Raw genomic sequence first — 24,465 nt, 5'->3', positions numbered from 1 at the left:
TGTCGACAGTCAAATGTTAAACCAAGAAACTTCTCCTCCATGCACAGTAGCCGGCGTCTACTCAGAAATTAATCAGTGTCTGGGTGAACCCTCCCTTATTCTAAAAAAAAAATGCATTGCCATGCTCTTGCTTGAAGAAAAACGAAAACCTCTTTGTACTGCCCAGTTGGCGACCCTGTCCAGTGCTAGCTGCATTCTACTCTCAACTGCATACATCCCGGATCATGCAAACCATATCACTAAGTCATCCATATAGAGGGAAGAACACCCCCCCCCCAGGAGGGGAACCTACTATGCCATTTATGGCAACAGCAAATAAAGGAACACTGAGCACACTGCCCTCTGGAACATCCTCCTCCTGTATTCTTAGGACAGCGAGTCGGGAGCCCACACGGACTTGAAACTTGCGATCTGACAAGAATTCGCCGAGGAATAATGGTAGGAATCCACGCTTCTCAGAAATGCATAGCTGATTCAGAATACCATGGTGCCATGCCATATCATGTTTTTTTTTTTTTTTTTCCAGATCAAAGAACGCAGCCGCAATCTGTTGTCGAGATGCAAAAGCCTCACATATTGTTGATTCAAGTCTGATGAGGCTGTCTGATGTACATCACATTCTACAAAACCCACTTTGTGATGGTGAGGAGAAATATTTTTCTTTAGATTCCAGACGAGCCTCACACTAGCTATCTTTTCAAATAATCTGCACACTCAAGATGTCAAACTGGACGATAATTATTGACAATAGAATTATCAATACATCGGTCAGGAAATAGGAGGATTAAACCAATCTTCCAGCTACTGGAGATTTTACCTTCGTCCCATTCCACTTATGAAGATCTAATAAAAATAGAGAATCGTAGGGTAAATGGCGAATCATAGCATAAGTATTGTCATCAGGCCCATGAGCAGTCACTGCACTGCTGAAGAGCATCACAGAGTGATGAAAGCATTATAAGGTTGTCCTCCATTAGATTAAAAAAAAAAAAAAAAAAAACTAACCTCTCTTGTTGATGGCGAAAACAGCTTAATGGGTTGGTGGGATCTGATTTAGAAAAGTTACGAGAGTGTGCCAGGGCTGAAGCTACCTCAGAGGCTTTAGATACAGAAGACCATTGGGGTTTAAGTACCAGGGGAGTAGGTGAATACTAGCCCGTTATTTTCCTCACCTTCTCCCAGATCAATGGTAAAGGAGTGAACGAGGTGACACAAGCGACAAAGGTTCTCCATGAAGTTCACTGTGAGTGTGTCAGAACTCACCTATAACAGGCAAGAACTTTCTTAAACATAATTTTGAAAAAGACAACATCTATATGTTTGCCATATCTCCTACTAGCAGTTTTGTACACCCTGCTGGCCACAGGACACTCCTCATTCCGCAAAGGCACAGGCCCGGGATTCACAAATGGCTGCTGGGCGACAGCGCCTCACGATCTCGTACTGGAGTCAACGATCACCCCTTAAGGGCGATTCACAGACTGCATTTGGCTCCCTTCCAAGTCTCTTTCGTAGCGAGCAGGGATTTTCCTGGGGAAAATTTACTCGACCAATCAACAGCCACCTATCACGTGACTGAATTTAAACAGACCACACCCTCCCCCTTTGTCTTACCTTCCCCCTCCTTTTCTCCCATCTTCTCCCCACAAAACAAGTACGTACTATAAATACGTACAGTTGGAGAAATTTCTGCGCGGGACACCGCGTAGAAGGCAGCAGGAGCGGCCAATAATTTGATCTGGTAACAGTGCTGGCCGGGGTAAAGGAGGGGCGGGACGTGCGGGGTAGGTGAGGGATTGGGGGGTAGTGGTGTTGCTATGTGGTGGGAGGTGAGGGATGGGGGGGTAGTGGGAGTAGCTGTGCGTTGGGAGGGATGGGAGTGGGGGTAGCGGAGTGCTGAGGAGAGGCTTAGTAGCCATTTAATGTCGTAACATAATTTGCTTTGATTTTAAATGAATGTGTTTTTATGATAGGGGAACACAAGAAGTAGCAACAAGGTGTGAAGTGATGGCTCATGACATGATAAAATATGGCCAGTTCAGTGATCATGCAAGGCTGATATAAACACACAGACAACACCAACACGTAACCTTATATAATGTCTCGCCCCCCTTCGGTATCTATAACATCCCTATCGTAACAGACTAATATCAGACGTTTACCTCAGATACGTCTCAGAAAAGATGCTCATACATTCTTATTTGTAAAGTAGATATGTAATGTATGGAAAAAAAGTATATATAATATTCCATTTCTTCGTTGTTTCAGTCAACCATTAGTATTTTTTTTTTCCCAATAGGCACTAAAGTATGTCAGATAATTATAAGACAAATGCATCTTTGTTAGCTGTCAGTGTGAATTTGATATATTTCCTAAATCGTTGGCACATGCTGGCTGCTTGTCACAAACTAATTTAAGCAAAAACCAGACCTAGACTTTTTCAGGTCAATCAATAGCTTCTGTGTGTGTGTGTGTGTGTGTGTGTGTTGAGCAGTCTATAATACTGGGTATCTCGGGGTCTAACTCTCTCATTTTATCTCACAGAGACTTATAAGTAGGCATAGGATAATCATGCATTTGCATATTATATGCCAATGCATATTCTACCCATTTATAAGCATAAGTGCATATTCATACTTTTTTGTTTTTTTTTATGTAGCATATTCTTTGAAATTTCCTGGGTATTATAACTTCAACCTTTAATAATAAAGTCATAATATCCATCAGATCATACAGAATTATATACTGTTTAACTGGCTGTGTTTGGAAAGGCCGTGGCTTGATGGTCAGTAGATAGCAGCTGAATGGGATGGATTCGTGTATCACAATTTGACTCACCAGAGTCAGAGACGCATGCATGGTCTGTGACTAATAAATATATCCATCCATCCATACATATATATATATATATATATATATATATATATATATATATATATATATATATATATATATATATATATATATATATATATATATATATATATATATATATATATACTGTATATATTGCCAGACGCCATAATCCCGTAAAGGGTGGCTATTTGACTGAGTTATTTGTTTTACGGGGAGGGGCACCAACCCATCTGCTGACAGGTAGGACGTACGTATGATGTGGTGATATGGTTACCACCCAGCGCTGTAAATGGTTTCTTGGCTTACAGGAAACTCTCTCTCTCTCTCTCTCTCTCTCTCTCTCTCTCTATATATATATATATATATATATATATATATATATATATATATTGCCAGACGCCTCAATCCCGTTTGGGGTGGCCACAAACAAATCGCCTGCAAGTCGCCCTGTCCCCCCGCCATTTCACTGCCCTGCTCCCAACTCACACCCCTCTCTCTCATATACCTCTCCACCCCATCCCTCCATCTCATCCTCGGCCTTCCCCTCCCTCTTCCCCCCTCCACCTCACTCACATACACTCTCTTCGTCAGTCTTTCACCCTCCATCCTCTCCACATGGCCAAACCACCTCAGTGTGTTCCTCATAACGCTTCCTATCACATCCACATCCACACCACAACGCCCCTTTATATCCTCATTCGTCAGCCTGTCTCTCCACGTGACTCCACAGGCTCCTCTTAAATAACTCATTTCCACTGCTCTCACTCTTGACTTGTGTCCTTCCAACAATGTCCAAGCTTCACTTCCGTACGTTAGAGTTGGTATCACAATACTGTCATGTAGTAACTTTTTCACTTCCATGCTCACTTCCCTGTTTCATATCACTGCTTTCAAAGAACCAGCAACTTTTCTTCCCTGCTGTACCCTTTCAAGCACTTCACCCTCCAAACCTCCATCCTTACTCATCACACTACCCAAGTACTTAAACGTACTCACATTTTCCAATTCCTCACCATCCAACCTCGCTGTACATTCACTAACTTCACCTCTCTCAAAGACCATCACTTTACTCTTCCCTACATTCACCTTTAGATTCCGTTTCTTACACACTCTATATATATAATATACAGTGTGTGTGTGTGTGTATATATATATATATATATATATATATATATATATATATATATATATATATATATATACTGTATATATATTTATAATTAAATAATATATATTATACAGTGTGTGTGTATATATATATATATATATATATATATATATATATATATGTGTGTGTGTGTATATATATATATATATATATATATATATATATATATATTGATGTGTGTGTGTGTGTGTGTGTATATATATATATATATATATATATATATATATATATATATATATATATATATATATATATATGTCGTCAGTAACTTTTGTCCGCTGCGTCCTCTTTCTCCAGGCCTAATGCCATATTTCTTTCTCACTTCCAGCTCTCAACCTAATCCTTTGTCTTCCCCTCGTTCTCCTTTCCACCTGACTCCTCCATTCAGCTATATTCTCCTCAACTGTGAGTTGTATGAGACAATAGGTAAGTGATATTATCTCTTAGTTCGTGTGAAAGGAGTGGGCGAAGAGGAAAACTGCCTGCCAAAATTAAATGCGTTTGGGTGAGTGTGTGTAATTCACTGGGCAGGACAGGTTAACGTGATTGGCGTGACTGTGAGCTCATTACCCTCCAGGAAGAGAGCTGAGAGCTCATATAGTCCGATCTAGGGCAAGGCTGTGACCTTCACACACGCACGCAACCATTCCCTCCTTCATGAGGAACAGTAACCTCCCACTTCGTTATTGAAACTTTTCACACCCGATCCAGCGCGAACCCCCATCCTACTAGATGGCAGGCGAAAGCATTACCACTACGCCAGTTGTGTGTGTGTGTGTGTGTGTGTGGAGGCTGTTTAGAACTACAGTGTGGACGGGGCGACTGCTGCTGCTAACACGTTTGTAGATATTAGATTACGAAAATTTCGTAAAACGTTAGGTGCATCCACAATTTGTAGCAATGCAAGTCTTACATAGTGTGTGTGTCGTTTGTATTTTGTCAAATATATTTCCATCCTTAATGACGACATTACGTTCGTATTCCTTTTACGTGACAACTGAAAAATAGACTGATTGTATCTTATTCCTGCCAACTGAAAGGTTACCAGTGTGACTATGTAAGGTAATTTACTGTGTCAGAGAAAGAAAGAGAGAGAGAGAGAGAGAGAGAGAGAGAGGATGCACGATTAATACTCATATAGTCACAGACGTATACACATAAGCATAAAGTTATATAGGTCTATTAAGATATGAGGGATTGGCTCTACCAAAGTGTTGACTGGAGTATGTTTAAATTTATATTCTGGTATGAAGGCCAGGCTCATCCATCCGTAAGCAGGGTAAGTGCCTATACGACTATGGAAGGATAACAAATTACGCCGTCAGTTTAATGGATGTATTTTCCTTATTCTGCCAGCTTTCGGTCTTAAGAAAACAGTAGTTGACTTATACAAATATAAAATGGACTATTACAGGATGTTAGATTCGGTATTTAAGTTGCAATGAAAGTTACAGTATCTGTGTTAAGCAACTTGCATGAGAAGCAGCTGAAATCATTTCAAAATATTTGCAAATTCTATGTCAACAATAGAAAGTTTTCCGATGAGGGGACGGAATGACTTGGGCGAAGGATAAGGTTACGTATTAGCGATACCTGTTTGCTTAGGTATTGAACTTATTCCATCAAATACTGAACCATCATTAGCGGCTTGTTGCCACTACCTTTTATTATTAATAGAAAAATTGCATTGAAGTGATTATCTACGCAGAGTTTGTTGACAATTAATGACTACTTAACCTCTCCCTAACACACACCTACCCCCACCACCACCCCTCCTCTCCCCCATCACTCACCCTCCCCGCAACTCCCACCCCCTGCTTCACCCCCAACACTGTTACCAGATCATTTTTGTCTGTCGCTGCTGCTGCCCTCTACACAGTGTCCCGCGCGGAATTTTTTCCTACTGTACTTAATTACGTACACCTCAGGACAGAAATTCGTGATGCATGGTAATCTGCCACTAGAGGTCAGGTTAATTGCACACGTTTACCCCCCCTAACTCCCCCACCTTATCCCCACCAAAACACTGATTTGTTGGGCGGATGGATTGGAGATATGAAGCTTCGCTCAATCTTACGTCTTGCCGCATGTAATGTTACCTTCATTTATTTTACGATTAGGTGTATTATCAAGTGCATAGATCCAACTTCAGTTCCATGACAAGTGATTATATCGAAGTTTGAGTAGATTTCAATACAATGACCTTAATGTATAGAGTATGGTTTCCAAATAGGCCTAGTTATCCACCGTGTTCTAAGCGATAAACTAAAATCCAAGCAACAGTTAAAAGTTTTATGGCCATATAAGTTCCTCTCTTGCCTTGTCATCTGGACAGCCACATATGCAGCCACCTACTTATCCACCTACCCACTCAACCCATCCAACACAATCCACCGACCTCACCCCTGCCACCCACCCAGCCATCTATCCCTGCTATCCACCCTGCTAACCCACGAATGCCACACACGAAGTTCACCCAACAATGCCACTCAACTCATTTACTCATTCACTTCTCCACCCAGAACCCATCCAGCCACCCAACCCAACCACCCACGTATATCATCCCGACCATGTAATCGTCTCAGCCACCCTGGCGACCAAGAGTGTCCACTCACCCTGGCGACTCACTTTGCCCACACATCCCAACAACCTATCATGCCCAACGACCTCTACCACCCACCCTCACCCCTCACAAATCCACCCACCCTTCCCACTCACGAATTCCACCCACCCTGGTCGCCCAATAATGCCATCCATCTCATCCATCCACACAACCCTCCAACCTCTCCGTGAACACTTCCCACCCACCTCACCCTGCCCATCCACCCATCCTGTCTACCCACTCATCCCACCGACCCACCCGCCCATCCACCCTTCTTACCCAACCCCATTCACCCATTTGAACCCAACCCCATTCACTCCGCCACCCCATTCACCCATTTGAACCCGACTTATCCATCAAACTCATCTTATCCAAACCTAACTTACCGACCCCTCCCCGACCACCCACATATCCAGCCACCTACCCACCCAGCCCACCAAACGCATCCACTCACTTATCGCTTTACCCCCTACAACCCACCCAAAACCACTCCACACACCACACCCAACAATCCCCCTCTCCACCATTACCACAGTCCACCCACCCTGGCGATGCACCGAACTACCACACCCACCAACTCAACCTCATCAACTCCAACCACCCAACCAACTGACTCACACACACACACACACACACACAGACTGACACAGTAAGGGTGCGTCTACACGTGTGCTCGAGCAAGTGCTGGCAACATGTAGGCAAAACATTAACGACTACGCTGCAAATATGTTGGGAACAGCAGCATCCAGGTCATGTTGGCAACATCATAATGAAGTCCCAACTGCCTGGTATGGATACACTTATCCCATCGCCTCTCCTGCAAGTGTTCGAAGCTGCACTGAAACATGTTTGCATACATCTGTCCAAATGCTGCTGCAAACATGTTCCCGAACATGTTGCCTGCTGTGTTGGCAATATTCGAGAGCACGTGTGGACTATATTGTTCGCGTTACCCTGATTCTCTTGTGCCCTGCCCCCTTCTGATGCCCCGCCCACTTCCAGCTCTACTCGTTGCCGATTGACTGAGATAATTCTTCTTCTTAGTGATAGAATAATGAGCCTTACCACGAAATAGTATCGTATTATTTACTTTTACTTTGAATTAATTTCTGTTTGACAAAGGAAGCACTAAAATTTGCTAACTGAATCAAAATCAGTTTGAAAAGAACCACCCCGCCTCCCCCCGCGACTGCAGCTGAGTTTTGGCGCCAAGGACGTTCGGAGTTTGGCAATAACACATCGCAGCTGTGCCGCTGTTGCTATTAAACATATTAAGTCATCTGTTATGTCTGGTAAGTTACCACAGTATCATAATCATATCGTAATTTTCCTTATTTATTTCCTTCATTAAATTAATTAAAATCAGAGGGATCGAATACAGAAGTAGGATAACGAAATGTCACTGGCTTCGCCTACTCAATACAGTGTAATTATTTATACAGTACAATTATTTTTACCAGCAATGCCACAGAAGAATTTTGATTCTATACACATGACATTAAAATCTTATAGAGGGAAAAGGGTTGTGCTGTGTGTGTGTGTGTGTGTGTGTGTGTGTGTGTGTGTGTGTGTGTGTGTGTGTCAGTCCTCCTCCTCGTCCTCCTCTCAAATTTATCTCCCGTTCCTCTGTTACTTTTGTTCTATATTTCTTATTGTCTTTCCTTTTCCATCTTATATATAAGGAAAAAGTCAATACAGTTCTTTGTAGAATGTATACCTTTTTATTTTCATAGAGGGAACTTTCGTTACTTCACAAATCTTTCAGGCCGATGACGTTCCTTGGTACTTTTTTCCAACATCCTTTACTACAAAAAATTTCCTAGTTAAATGGAAAAGATATCATTGCAGTTAAGGGGTTAAGTAAAAGTGTTGTTGCTTCGATTAGCGAGGGCGCCTGACATATTTACCCAACATTGGCACAGCAAAGACTGGCGTCTCCCAGACTCCCACTCGGGCGGCCGGGCCGACGGGTGAGATGGCGGGGCCAAGGGGGCGGGGCACGAGAGAATCAGGGTAACGCGAACATTATAGCCCTAAGAGAAACAAAGCACGCGTAAACACACACACACACACAGGGAGAGAGTAGTTCACAACAACTTCACTTACTAATCATCCTCAGTGGTTGTGTATCCCCGAGGAAGATTGGCCCTATGTCTTACGAATTACTGTTTGATGGTTGACGGTATAATCATTGAACAGTATGAACAGCATGTAATATTGAAACTAGCATAGTTATGATATTTAATATTTTACCAAAGTATTCGCTCATTAAAACTATTCCCAATTGGATGGCATATCATGGAATCCTAATGGAAATACATCCATAATATAGCTGAATTAAAGGGTATAATTTTATTATGGGAATACGAGTCAATGTACTGTGGAAGCTGCTATTAGAACAATGCTAGACACTTCCACATCTCACCCGGCCCCTTCACAGTCCCCAAATCCTCCCTCTCTCCTTCTCCACCCTTCCTCATCCGTGTGTGTGTGTGTGTGTGTGTGTGTGTGTGTGGGTTAGTTGGTTGGGTGGGTGGAGTTGACGAGGTTGAGCTGGTGGGTGTAGTAGTTCGATGCATCGCCAGGGTGGATGGACAGTGGTAATGGTGGAGAGGGGGGTTGTTGGGTGTGGTGTGTGGACTGGTTTTGGGTGGGTTGTAGGGGTAAATAGGTTACTGAGTGGATGCGTTTGGTGGGCTGGGTGGGTAGGTGGCTGGATATGTGGGTGATCAGGGAGGGGTCGGAAAGTTAGGTTTGAGCAGACTCAAAGTATATCCAATAATTTTCTAACCAATATCCAATAAACAGTATCAGCTCCTGTATTGCACTTACCATAAATCACTTATATGCACTTGTAGAACATATAAAAGACTTATATCTTAGCACTTTCTATAATTCACTTACAATATCACACATTTGACTCATTTATGAAAATACACAAACTTCTGCACTGCTGTACACTATTTACACTTCCCCACACACCTGCTCGTACTCATACCACTCCCGAAGGGCCTGGTTGTGGAGATTCTGCCCTTGAAGTGGTAGGCTGAGGTGTGGGGGAGCGCTGGAAGAAGATATTTCGGTAAGCAGGAGGCGGGAGTATGGGGGAAACGGGTCTGCGGTGTATTTTTCTGCAGATGACCGCCAGGTCCACTGTCACTTTCCCGATGTCCTGGGTGATCTTGCACCTCCTGATCGCCGAAATCATCACTCTCGTAGACTGTCCCTTCCTCCTGGAGAAGTCAGAGAGCCCTCTCTGGCATCGGAGACTGAGCAGTGGTTGGAGGGCGAGAGATCTCGCTCTCCATGTGTTAACTTTTTTCTCCTCAGAGGACGTACTCGTGGTGAGTGTACGAGGAGAGACAGTATCGTCAAGGGCACGTCCTATGGCACTATCATTAAACCCTTTACCTAGCATTAAGGGCTGAACTTTCACGGGGATTGATGAGGCAATCGGCCCCTAATGCTGTGGTACGGAATCGGACGATGTGAAGGAAGATGACATGGCTCCTCTTGCAATCACTGCCGAGTACAAACTGAACCGCGCAACCGCGGGGTACCTGGGGGTCCTACCTACCCTGTAGGTATCACAGAAAATGGGCCCACGCTCAAACAGTGGAGGGAAGGTGAGTGCGGTGAGTCAACCAGCGGCCCTCTGCGCCCAGAATCCTGTCGTGCATACATGTCAACCGGCGGATAGGGGTTAAAGCCAACACACCTTTGCTCAAATCTGAGTGCTTGATTAAAATATGTAAATATTTCGCCAGCATCCTAACCAACCATTTCACTTCTTCCCATGATAACTTTACCTATCTTACCAAAATCAGCTGATGTATTTTGGTGGAAGAACTATCTATATAATACAGTTAAGAACTTAAGCGATTGCATTTGAGGAGTCTCGTGGACAAGGGGCGAATGCGCCACCCCCATCAAAAATGAGTTATGCATGTTTTCCGATAGATGGAAGCACTGAAAATCTCGTGGTGAAGAGCGTTTTCCGATTCCGACCCATGTGGGTTCAGAATTCTAGGTTCAATCTCCCTTGTTTTGCACACGTGGAGGGGAGGAGGAGGAGGGTGGGAGGGTCTGTGATTTCAGAGCTGTAGGGGCGAATGTCGGCACGCGCCCAGCCAATGGGCGAGCGGCTCCCTCTGTCAGAGTTAAAGGGCCGCCTCTCAGCCGATCAGACGCGCGCTAGCACCCCCGCTAGTCATCCCGCCAAGCACGTGAATGAAGCCTAGCTTTGTTTACACTCCGATGACGTCCTCAACTACTAACCATTAGGTCCCCCCCCCCTCTTCATCTTGGTGTGCGGTTGGAGTTGTAAATAGTTGGTGAGTATTATAACTTCATTGTGTCAGTCATTAACAATATAATGGTTATCATACACACAATAAAACAACCTGTTGCCGATAAGGAGATGAAAATAATTAATAATTATAGGAAAAATATTAATTATGGGAATTTTTGGCTGAAAATTTCACAGTATCTTAGTTTCATTTACATCTAATACAGGAATGAATTTCAAGTTGATTGAACAATAATTACTATATGCTGAAAAAACACCATCGCGTGTTTTACTGTGTGTGTGTGCGTGTGTGTGTGTGTGTTTTCATTTTTTCCTGCAGTATAAATTTGCCTCGTCCAGAGGATTCTAATGATATATAATAACATCCTATTCTATAATATCCTATGTCTGCCACTTATTCCTGAACTTTAAACGCTCATAACAAAAAAAAAAGAAAATGGCGCATTCGCCCCTTGTCCACGAGACGCCTCATTTACTTGTTGGAACTAGTGAAAACATTAGTATTCTATTTTTTTTAAATCCACTTTTATAACTTATCTGCAAAAGGAAACACTAAAGCTGGTGAAAAATTCAAACCTAACAAACCATTTACGAACACTGACCTAACTCTGACATCTGTAATTTCTGCCATGTAATATAATACTGTATAATTATATACTCTTTCTTACAGTATTATGTATATACATACTTACCTCAAATATGGGGGAAAGTTGTACTGTGCCTAGCAAAGTACTGTGACTTTCATTATGCTTGGAACCACTGCAGCTGCCGCATGAAAGAGCTGTATACTTGAACTGCATGTGATATACTTCAAGAAGAAATCGATTAACAAAGAAAAAGTCATTATTTCAAGATTTTCCAATGCCAAGCTTATCTCACACGGATATTATTCGACTAGCAGCTGAAACTTATAGGAAAGAAATTACACAAGTATTCTGAAATTAATTGTTGAGCACAATTTATTGTCATAACACCAGATATTGTGGTGACATGTAGAGGTGTATGGTATGAAGGAGGACTGCTGGGCCTTGATAGCAGGCTGTGAAGCCTATGCCCAGAGTCGGACACATAAAAAAAAAAAAAAAAAAAAAAAAACACGTCGCCAATGAACCACCTTGGATGTCTTGTTTACTCGTATTCGTTACAGAAACTTTTCGTCTTGTAATTTTTGCTGTTTAGACTGCCGAGGATTTTTTTTTTTTTTTTCCAGAATTAATCAGTGTTTATAAATGGAAAAAAAAAAACAGCTACCATGTTTATTTATATTTGTTACACGAAAGGGTAGGCTTTGGTGGCGTTTGTCCTCCTGCCACATTCCAGTACTATTTTATGCCATAACCTGGTGAACGAATGCCTGGTGGAAGCTGCAAAACTAATCATGGTACAAAAAACAGGAGTCAGACGCTCATGTTCAGCAATACTGGCGTTTAGTTTTTATGGTACGGCCCTTAATCACAGTAGGGTAATAATCATTACCATGCAAGTCAGGCAGATTCTGACAAGAAAAGTCCAATGAACGATCAGGGGAGACCAATGTAACATCGATAACAGATAAAATACCATTGTGTACATGAAAATGGTTCGGCTAACCAGTAGTCAGAAGAACCAGGTCCAGATTCTGAAATAGAGATGCCAGATCACCACGGGAGTAACATAGACATCACCCCACAAACCATGATGCCCGATCTCCCAGGAAAACAAGTGACCTGAGAAGTTGATGGCTGAAATGATCAATATCGGCATGCGAGACAGGTACAGAGGGTGGTAAGTAAAGGCTACAGATTATGTAAGTCCTCTCCACGAGTAAATGAATGGTCGTACCTGTAGGGGGACTGTACATAAAAAGAAGTAAATGGAATATCTGTGCAGCACAGAATAGCACAGCCACCTTGAAAACCACATTCTAGATGATGCAGTGAGTAGAAAACTGTTTATTCTCTAGGAACAGGAAAAGGCTTGTCTCCAACAATAGTTTCCTGGAGGCAGACACAGTAGGGGCGAAACTCGGACAGGAGCAGTTGAAGGTCCTCCCATTTGGCTCTAACACCTCTGCAGTTCCACTGCAGAGGCAACGTTTACTGAACGAGGCATAGTTGACTATTTAAATCCCTTAAAAGGTGCAGGACTGAACAGTCCCTGAAAAATGAGTAGGCTTGGAGTGATGCTTAGGAAGACCTCTAAAAAGCGACTTCCCAACACCCGGAACCCACATACTGTGCCGACCATCTGAAAACAAACGTGAGGACGAAGATGAAGGTAGTGTTACAACACTGTTCTTCTGAGCAGGAAGAATTGGTTGCTTGGAAAGCCGCTTACAGGTCGACCTATGTGAAGTAGGTCAGCAAGCACCACCACTAGGAGCCTTATAAGCAGAGGCAGAGTTCACAGAACCAGAATCTTGTGAGGGTGATATACTATGTGGTGGAACTGAAGAACCAATAAGCAGTGCAACTTCATCCCCAAGTGGGAGCCGGACCACTGGTGAAACACCAATTTCACTTTGCACCTTGTTAGACTCCAGAGACTCCATGACAGGGAACAGCAGAGAGGTCCTCACTTTAAGGTTCCACAACAGAGAGACCTTAGGTGAACGGTCCTCAGGCTTAAAGGGTTCTGAAGAGCCATAATAACGCTTACCACGTACAGATGAAACTTCTGGACAAGAATGGATTAGGAGATACATCAACGTGGACATTCATTACCACCAAAGAAGTGGGCAAACCCTCTGCCGACTATGTGGGGACAGAAACAGTCTGAGAAGAGGGTGGGTGAACACCAGTCTCACATCCAGTACTACTGTACTCTCGAGGACACCATTTGGCAAATCACCAGATGGAGAAGTGGGCACTGGAACAGGTTGAGATAATATATGAGACACTGAACAGTGCACTGGTGCAGCATAAATTACCCCAGAGTAAACGAAGTGAGTCTGGACCCTCCTCATTGATTCAGGAAATGAAACCTTCTCATGCATATGAATGGTCAAAATCTTCTCCAGACAGTAGGGAGGACAGATGCGAGAAGATACAGCTTGGGAATCCGCACAGTGATAGCATCTAACCCTCATTGCACTCATCGCCTCATATGAGACGATATGCTGGCCACCCCTGGCCATGCTGATCACCTCATATGGGGTGATGCATCTTGGTGTCATAATTTCAAGTACGAGGAAGCATTAGTGGTTTCCGTGGGAATGTTGCGCCTCACTCTACACCATCATAGCTGTTACCAAACTCTGCCACACTGCAGTTGCCAAATACTGCATATTTAGTAACTCAGATTTGCAGTTCACCTCTTGCCATGCTGATTACCTTATATGCCATTATTTCAAGCACCAGGAAGTGTCAGTGGTTCCCTTGGGAACGTTGAGTCTCCCTCTACACCATCAGAGCTGTTGCCAAACCTTGCCACATTGGAGTTGTCAATTACCGCAAATTTTAGTCATTCAGGTCTCATGTGTAGACCAGCAATGGCGGATTTACGTCCGTCTACCTCCCACAGAGCTGGTGACTTATCACTGCCCTCACACCCACCCAAGAGGCGTAAATTACAAAAAGACGAGGATGATGAGTTCGAGCTCAAAAACACTTGATCTGATGAAAAAAAATCAACTTAATATTAAAATAAAAACTCCAAAAAAATGACTCAGGGTAGGTAAGTGGGTTGATAAGAATTAGCCCTGCATGGGTTAAGGGGTTCTGGACAGTCATCAGAATGGCTTGGCTCGCCACAGGAGACAAAGATACTAGGAAGACTAGCCTGTGCACAGCAGCAAAATCGGCAAACGTGTCCATACCTGTGAGAGTGGAAACACCATTTAAAGGTTGGCATGTACATCTTCACAGGAAGTGAGAGCCAAATTGGCTTCACAGAAGTGGGCTAGCTTAACTTGTTAAATGTGAGGAATAAGTTCAGAGTTGGGGTCAGAATACCACCTATATTCTGCATTCACTCAACAGTCCTGACACCAGAAGACAGCAGTTCCTCTGACAGCCATGCCTCTTAGAATTGGTGGAGGTCACTGGAGAAACTGACACTCCTAATTTCAGTTAAAGGTGGCACGAGGAACACATACACATTTGCACCAGAACCAGAGGTTACAGCCTGTAATCAGGAGCTTTGTTCTAGGAAGGACACTTCAGTAAGGATGCTCCGATCCCCCTGAGAAGAGATTTCATGTTCCCAGTGACAAGTTATGTAAATAAAAAATGTCAATATCCAGCACTGTTCTACCTACAGCAGATTTCAGCATGAGACATATTGCGTACGACTTCAGCGCCATTTCTTCTAAGCCTAACCCAAGAGCCTAACCAACCCAATGTAAACACCTTCCAGTCCCAGCTCAGTACTGGGGCAAAGGAGGACAGTCCAAGAGACCTGGTAAGGCCCCAGAGTGGCAATATGAGGTGGAGTTTCTGAATTGCCAGGGACAGATGCACGGCTGTCAACATTAGTGTTATTTATTAAAACCATATACAGCAAAAGATACTTCATTCCCGCACCCCTTCACCCACCACAAACCCCAATAATTGGAGGTCATACGCCACTGACAACACTACTAGCGACCCCAGAGGTAGTGGGGGAGGTAAGCATTGGTAACCACTTAGGGGTCTACACAGGAGTGACTTCAGTGTGATAGGATTCACCAGGCTCTCCGGCGCCTACTTGACCCTTGCCAACAAGTGACCAGACGATTGTTCTGTTTATGCCCAACCACGCTGCCCATCTAGCCAGAACATGGGACCAGAAAGGTGTGTGGCTAACTACAGGCGAGTTGTGCAGCATGGCACAAAATCCAGAACTCTCGTTTCCCAGCATTACAGGATGCCATGCATGGCAAACACATAGGGAAGCAAAAACCGTATCCAAGATGGACGATGGGCTGCGATAGACAATATCACCAGCAGCCTTCTCTACCAGTGATGCAGGGAGGGGGAATGCCTGGTCCACGCGGCTGACAAAAGCCGTTCCCTACAAAGATAGGCACGTCTCCTGAATGGCTGGCACTGCCAGCCACTCATCAAGCCTCGCCACCAGTTTAAAGTGATCCCCTTCAGCAGGGCCACTTTCAGTGACCTTGACCAACTTTTCAAAGTCTCAAGTCCAAAAATATCATAAAAGCATGAATTTTCAGCCTCAAGTTACTCCAAATCTATTATAGATACATGAATATGGAAGGAAATCCAGTGATTATTTTTCCAACCATTTGCCTGGAAAAAATTTACAGGTCATTCATATGTGCCTTAACGATATTTTGGATATCCCTCTTCTCAGTTGCTCTCCCATACAGGAAATATCAAAACATAAATGAAGCACTTCCTGGCTCTAGATGTATTATCTGGTTCTGGACCTGGTCTGTATTGTTTTTGGTGGCAGATTGACCAACTGTTTTTGCGTTATTACAAAAAGCAGTATTCTTATAGGTGGAGATTAGTACTTGTCACTGACAATTGCAGTCAACTAGTTATTATCATTACTACGGGTATTCTGTCAATTTTCATCACTGATTTTCATCATACTTATTAAGAATGTGCAGCACCATGAAGCTATTAAACTGCTCCTATTTCAATGGCCTTGACCTACATTTCAATGTCAAAGGTCAAAAAATGTTCCCAATTAATGAATTTTCACTTCAGAACTATTATAGATACAAGAAGATGGAAAGGAATACAGTGGTAACATTATTTTCCAAACGTCTGTGTGGAAAAAATGTGGTCATTCGCGTATGACACTGATATTTAGGCCACCCAACTATTCAACAGCTTTCACTATCTCTTCGATACGTGAAAAACCAAGATATAAACGAGGTACTTCATGGTCCTAGAAATTTTGCCTGGGCCTGGACCAGGTATGTATACTTTATGGTGGCAGTCTAAACCAACGGTTTTTGAGTTACTTCAAAATAAAAACATGAGCAATATTCTAATTGGTGGAGATCAGTGAGTATCTCTGACCATTACATTCTTCTAGATCTTCTTCTTATTATTATTATTGTTGTTGTTGTTGTTTATTTTCTATCACTTTTCATCTCTGATTTTCATGATACTTATTGAGGATGTACAGTACCATGACTATATTACATTGGCCCAGTATCAATGACCTTGGCCTATGCTTCAAAGCCACAGGCCCAAAAATGTCCATAACTTATGAACTTCAACCTATTTTTTCCCAAGTCTTTTATAGACGGATGAATTTGGAAGGAAATCCGATGATAAATTTATTTTCCAAACATTTGTATGAGAAAAAAAAAATGGACGTAATTCATTTGTGACATTGCAATATTTTGGACACCCCACTTTTTTTTTTTTTTTTTTAATTGGTCTCCTATACAGGGAAATCCAAAACATAAATGAGGCACTTTTTGGCCCTAGAGGTTTTGTCTGGTACTGGATTAGGTTTATATACTTTTTGGAGGCAATTTTGACAACGTTTTTTTAGTTATAACAAATAAACGTAAGTTCAGCAATATTCTCAATGGTGGAGATCAGTAACCCTTCTCTTACAATTAAAGTCTTCTAGTTGATCTCCACCTATTACCACTTTTTGTCTCTGGTTCTCATCATACATTTTGAGGATGTACAGCACCATTACCCTGCTAAAATGACCCAGTTTCTGTGACCTTGACCTACTTTCCAAGGTCACAAGTTCAGAAATATAAAAAAATAATGAACTTTCAACCTCAGTTTACTCCAAAACTACTATAGATACATGAACATGGATTGAGAACTCGTGATAAAATTATTTTCAAAATATTTGTATGGGAAAAAATTAAGGTCATTCATTTGGGACACCCCATCTTTTCAACAGTTTTTAGTTACTCTTCTGTTCGGGAAAAACCAAAACATGAATGAGGCACTTCTTGTCCCTAAAGGTTTTATCTTGTCCAGGACCAGGTCTGTATAACTTTTGGTACAGTCTGACCAAGGGTTTTTGAGTTATTACAAAAATCAGTATTCTGTCACATAGAAATCAGTAGCTGTTTCTGAAAGTTACCATCATTTAGTTGTTATTATTGTTAACATTCGCCAGCTCCATGCTACCCTTATTGTTAGTCACATTTTCTGTTTTTCTTGTAGTCTTGTAGTCTCGTTTAATTGTGGCAGGACATTCAACCCTTAAGAATTTTCCGATTCCAACGAAACTTGAACAGACCAGTCTATGACTTGGTTGTGTCTTCAAGGTTTTGGTTGCTAGGCAACTACTCATTGCCTATCAACGGCCCACTTAATCCCTCCATGGCCGTCGGTCCAGAAATTGTCGGGACCCAGTGACCTGCCCCGCCACCATTTTTCAGATTTCAGATATCGATTTTTTTGGCCAATTTTAAGAGAAGCGTCTGGTGCTGCTAGTAATGCAGTTTTTAGCTTCTTAAACCTATCCTGTGCATCATGGTGAAGCACAAAAATTCTCACATAATGACCGCTACACATCGATGAGAACTTACAGAGGAGCGAAAAACATCGCACTAAGAAATATCCATTTTTTCGCCCCCCCCAAAAAAATTTCAGTTGTGCTGAAATGGTTTGAAATGAATAGATTTGCGTATTACAAACAAAATCGGTACATAATATGAGAGGTTTTCACACAAGAAAATAAATATGAATTATTTTTCAAATGTTTAAAATGTTTCTTGTGTTTATGCAAGTGTCGAATTATTTCTGTTGTCTTGGTGATATAGTTTGTGTCCAAAGAGAGGCGACAGATGGTATTTTTAGACTCTAACCAGAAAAGTGTCCTCCTTTTTGTATACAGGCTAAACTGCAATGGCCCACTTAGAGCTGGCCATCATCTCCTACCGGCTTGTTATAAATATTTTCATTGCTGTTACTCATATTGTTTATTATTATTATTAATATTATTATTATCATTATTACCTATATTATTATTACTATTGAAATCTACTCAACCCAATTTGCCACCACCATCATCTGCACTTCAATCACCAACGAATCCCTCACATGGCCCTCATTAAACACGCACACAATCACCACCACTACATACGAGACAATCTCAACCGCATCCCTCTCGGCTTCTCACAACCCCTTCACCTTGTCCCCTGCCCACTCACACTACAATCACTCCTCTGTTCACCACGACAGCCTCCCCCTGCATGATCATTACCATCACTATCTACCCCTACATCACTGTCACCATCATCTTTTCTCCCCTCCACCGTGGACCACCATCACCGTCTCCCTTCACCACCATCATCTCCCTCTCCATTCCTATCACCACCTCCATCTCCCCCTCCATTCCTATCACCACCTCCATCTTCCCCTCCATTCCTATCACCACCTCCATCTCCCCCTCCATTCCTATCACTACCACCATCTCCTCCATTACTATCTCTACCACCACTATCTCTCCCTCCATTCCTATCACCACCACCATCTCCCCCTCCGTCATTATCACCATCACCATCACCATCTTCCCTTCCAGTACTATCACCACCAACATCTCCCACTACATTGCTATCAGCACCACCATCTCTCCCTTCATCACTATCACCACCACCACCATATCCTACATCATTACTGTCACCACCTCCATCTCCCCCTTCATCACTGTCACCACAACTCCCTCACACGTCCTTCCTAAACACTCCAAGACCCACCACCCACCATTATCTTCCACCACCATTAACTTTCACCACCTTTAACTTCCACCACCATTAACTCCCACCACCATTAACATCCACCACCATTAACATCCAACACCATTAACTTCCATTAACTTCCACCACCATTAACTTCCACCACCATTAACATCCACCACCATTAACATCCACCACCATTAACTTCCATTAACTTCCACCACCATTAACTTCCACCACCATTAACATCCACCACCATTAACTTCCATTAACTTCCACCACCATTAACTTCCACCACCATTAATTTCCACCACCATTAACTTCCACCACCATTAACTTCCACCACCATTAACTTCCACCACCATTAACATCCACCACCATTAACTTCCATTAACTTCCACCACCATTAACTTCCACCACCATTAATTTCCACCACCATTAACTTCCACCACCATTAACTTCCACCACCACTAACTTCCACCACCATTAACATCCACCACCATTAACTTCCATTAACTTCCACCACCATTAACTTCCACCACCACTAACTTCCACCACCATTAACATCCACCACCATTAACTTCCATTAACTTCCACCACCATTAACTTCCACCACCATTAATTTCCACCACCATTAACTTCCACCACCATTAACTTCCACCACCATTAATTTCCACCACCATTAACTTCCACCACCACTAACTTCCACCACAGTTAACTTCAGCCACCACTAACTTCCACCACAATTAACTTCAATCACCTCTAACTTTCACCACTTCTAACTTCCTCAACCTCTAATTTCCACCAACACTACTCTCCACCACCACTTACTTCCACCATGACTAATTTCCAGTACTACAAACTCGCACTGCCACTATCTTCCACTACTACGAACTTCGACTATCACTACCTTCAACCAGTACAGACTTCCACCATCATTAATTTCATCCACCACTAACTTCCACCACCACTAACTACTACCACAACTAACTTCCACTACCAGCATCCATCACCACCACCACTAATTTCCACCACAACTAACTTCCACCACCCTGAACAAATCCACTGCTACCTCCACCACCTTTCATCACCATCACTAACTTTCACAACGACCATTAAGTATCACAACCACCAGTACCACCAGCACCATCAACAACCACTACCACCACCACCATCCACCACAACTACCACCACAATCTCCCTCCACAATCCTCCACACCCTTTCAGGTCTCTTCAAAGCCCAGCCAGATAATGTTCTGTAATATTCCTTAACCAGAATACCAGGAACGGTGCTTCACTTTAGACAAGATTACTGATATGGGCTTCACCTTCATGAACATGTTTCCTGTGTACAGATGTTTTGCCTACAAACTGAACCGGGTAAGATCTCTTGGTTCTGTCTGTCTTTGCTAGATTGCCGCTTTATATTCACCACTATATCTCACAGAATTATTACATTTTTTAAATTTTACCCCATGACATTTTTACCTAATGACTATTTTATGTGTGTTACTCTTGACTACTTTATATTTTTACCCCTGACTATTATATTTTGGTATCCCATTTCTGTTTCATTTTCCCCCCACAACCCCATTACTATATGTTTACTCAATGAATATTTCTTACCCCATGACTATTTTTTTACCCAATGACTATTTCATTTTTCATCCAAGTACCTTCTTTTTTATTTTTTGATTTTAGGATACAGTTCTGTCTCCATCAAACTAGACAGCGTAATTTAAATTAGCTCTACCAGCGTACATACCTTTGTGCAGTACAGTAATATATTCTTTAACCCCATTATTAAAATCTCTTTCCTAAACTGAATAATGATGTTTTTAGGCAAACCAAAAAAAAAAAAAAAAATGTCATTGTACTAGAGAAAATGCCATCAAATTCATAGTAGTGTATTTTAACCCCTTCAGTATAAAAAGACAAAATTTTTCTTTCTTAGGCTGTCCGGTGACCACATTTTGCCTCTGTACTCTTTTTACATTAGATTGACCTAAAACTACCACCTCTTCAGCTTGAGTATTGGCTTATAACAAGCGATTATCACCAGAATAATGATGCTAGCCATGAAGACGTGCTATGGATAGGATGCCTAACCATAGCATTGTCTTTTTCTGTCACTGATCTGTGTGAAATAAGCAGCAAATGAACAGAAATCTGGGCCAAATTAATGTGAGGGAACTTTAGTGGTGATGGAGTTAAATAAGGCTATTATCTAATCCCTTTTAGTTTGGAAATCCTCGTAATCGGCAAAATATCGTCTATAATAAGGGAGAAAAAAGTTACTGAGTTATAGTGCCGAGGATGTTAATGGTGATGTCTTAAGAATCAGATACTTAATATATCCATCCAGACTTACTAGCCTAATTACTTCAGTCTAATAACGTATATTATATACTTTTCTTGCCAGGTCTACTGTAGACGGCCTTAGTAACCTCAAAATGGATTTTTCGAACAGCAAGGTGTCAGACGTGGGTTTCACACATCACCAAGGCTTTTATTTTATACTGTTTTCATTTTTTTACTTCTTTAATGGTTGAGTATTGTACCAAAGCTGAAAACATGTTTATCAATTTCACAATATATTCATCGTTGCTCATAATGGGTGACAATTGCGGCCACTTTGATGCAGCATTCTTTCTCAAAATTAGCCAAAGAAATTTAGTAAAATCCTCCCCCCCTCCTTTCTACAGATGCACTGTATTACTGATAATTGCCAAACCCGGCTAGTGGTGGAGTCCAGCCTGTTAACCCTGGATAGGTAACCATTTTTTTGTTACTATATTAGGTAATGTGGGGTATGACGTACCCCGAGGAAAAAAAACTGAAAACAAAAATCCATCCGTTTGAGATATTTCAAAATGCTTCAATACACAAATAATTCAACCCATTATCTTTAAACAGGGTCAGAAAAAATAAAGTTTAATTGAAAAAATATGTATTTTTAAAGGTTTATACAAAAATGATTAAATTTTATGTATACAAATTTAAAAATTAAATCTTGCAAAACTGAAAAGTAATATCATGATTCCTTGGGTGGCCTGCAGTAGAACAATGTTGGGACCTTCTGTATACAAAAGGAGAAAGACAGCAAATTAAAGTAAAAAAATCACAAGACGGCTCAACTGAGGTTACATTATAGGTAACCTGGGGTATGAGATACTCCAGTGGCTCTATAGAGCAAAATCAGAGCCAGGTACAGCTATGACCCCATCATCCCCAAGAAGAGCATCACTAGGCAGGAAGGTAATGAGACGGACAGATCCGTAGACCTTATTCTCATATTTTTAAAAATTAAATTTCGGAGACTAGGATTTCTGATACCCCACGTTACCTATCTAGGGTTAATGCATTAGTCTCTGAATCACTCATTGTAACCAGCAGAGAACTGGTCCAGACTGGAGCCCACTGAGTGGCTCCAACAATCTTTCCCTGTGTCTAACTGGATGCTAAGAGACGTGTTCTAGGGATCTGAACCATATGCAGAAAGATTTTACGATTTTTTTTTCTTTTAATAAAATACCTTAAGATTCTTTGTGAATACGAAGCCAAATTTATAAAATAATATCCACAGGATGGTCTTACGCCACTCTTGTTCCCTTCAAGGCCAAGAGCCCCAAAGGGTCAGGCAATACACAGCTTGGCTTTTCTAGTTAGAGGGAGAAGAGAAACAGCCACAGTGTAAGCTTCGTTACTAACCACATCATTTGTATTTTAAATTTTGTATCATTATTTTTCCAGGAACAGATGGATCGTTTCACGGCCTGCATCAATGGACTGGAGTAGCACCTTCAGTCCGATGATGTATTTTGCTGCGTATTCTCGTTGCCTTCAGATGATTTTATTCAGCTGAGGTTGACTTAGGTTGTAACGGGGTTAATGGAGTATATGTTTAACCCTGACATAAATGATGGTTTATTCTTGAGTTGAGGAGATTGTTTGAAGGTGGCAAGGATACACACACACACACACACACACACACACACACACACACACACACACACACACACACACACACACACAGTAAGTCCGGACACAGTGTGGTGAAAATCGTCTTTCCTTGGAAGACCTTAGACTGGATTCAGCATAGTCCCCTGCACATCCACCCCTTCCCCTTCACTACCACTAGGTCATATTTTATTCTTGACACCTCCAGACGACTTTATCTGCTGTTGGAAGGACGTGTCATAGGGAAGGAATTAGAGAAAACTAAGATGTAATTCTCCTTCCTTTTGAACAGTCTCTTCTAAAACGATATACAATCGTGTGGAGAGAGCAAGAGGAAATATAGATGACCTTGCTTTTGTGAAGTGGGTTAGGTAATAGGATAGTTGTCAGGTATATACAATTCCTTAATATTACAGTATAACCAATTTGTTATTCTTTTTTGTCTCTCTTTAAGTATACTGTATTTCGATTAGGTAATTTTCCTACTTGCGTGCATCCTCTTCGCTTATTATTAGATCCTTAAACACCCTTTCCTTTCGACGGACAGAAAGAGGTTGATAATGATAATAATGATTTGCCAGAATTTGTTCTATATTTCTCGACTGAAATGGAGGACAGAATGGAGGTTGAATAATAATAATAATAATAATAATAATAAGATAATGATGATGATGATGAGGATGAAGATGATGATGAGGATGAGGATAAGGCTGAAGAATCCCCTGCACACACTACACAAATCTGTTAATTCTTCATCTGCTCCTCTGTGTTACTTCCCAGCCAGAACTAACCTGTCACGTCCCTCAGTCTAATGACGTTCCATATTTCTAACCTTATTTTCTTTACTTTTATACAATTTTATCAAATTTGAGGGAAGAAATAAGACTGGAAAGCGGATAAGAAGGCTGTTTACAATCCCTTCACTACGAATAGTTATCTAAATTTAACAAAATCGTTTAGTTGTTAAAAGGAACCAG

The 24,465-nt window shown here is 41.8% G+C and overlaps 1 protein-coding gene across 1 annotated transcript in view; it reads left to right on the top strand.

Annotated features, from left to right (window-relative positions):
* LOC145395528 (uncharacterized) overlaps positions 1–23,326 on the top strand; it is an 86,188-nt gene extending 62,862 nt beyond the window's left edge. Inside the window, exons 4-5 of the mRNA XM_080269136.1 lie at positions 20,805–20,908; positions 23,282–23,326. Coding sequence (XP_080125262.1) covers positions 20,805–20,908; positions 23,282–23,326 — 149 coding nt within the window. The remainder of the gene's footprint in view (positions 1–20,804; positions 20,909–23,281) is intronic.
* Positions 23,327–24,465: the final 1,139 nt, after the last annotated feature.

This window comes from Coenobita brevimanus, chromosome 31, assembly GCF_032717465.1.
Source record: "Coenobita brevimanus isolate Jiangsu-jjx chromosome 31, ASM3271746v2, whole genome shotgun sequence".
Classification (NCBI taxonomy): domain Eukaryota; kingdom Metazoa; phylum Arthropoda; class Malacostraca; order Decapoda; family Coenobitidae; genus Coenobita; species Coenobita brevimanus.
Note: the sequence above shows the minus strand (reverse complement) of the source record. Positions and strands in the feature narration are given on the sequence as shown.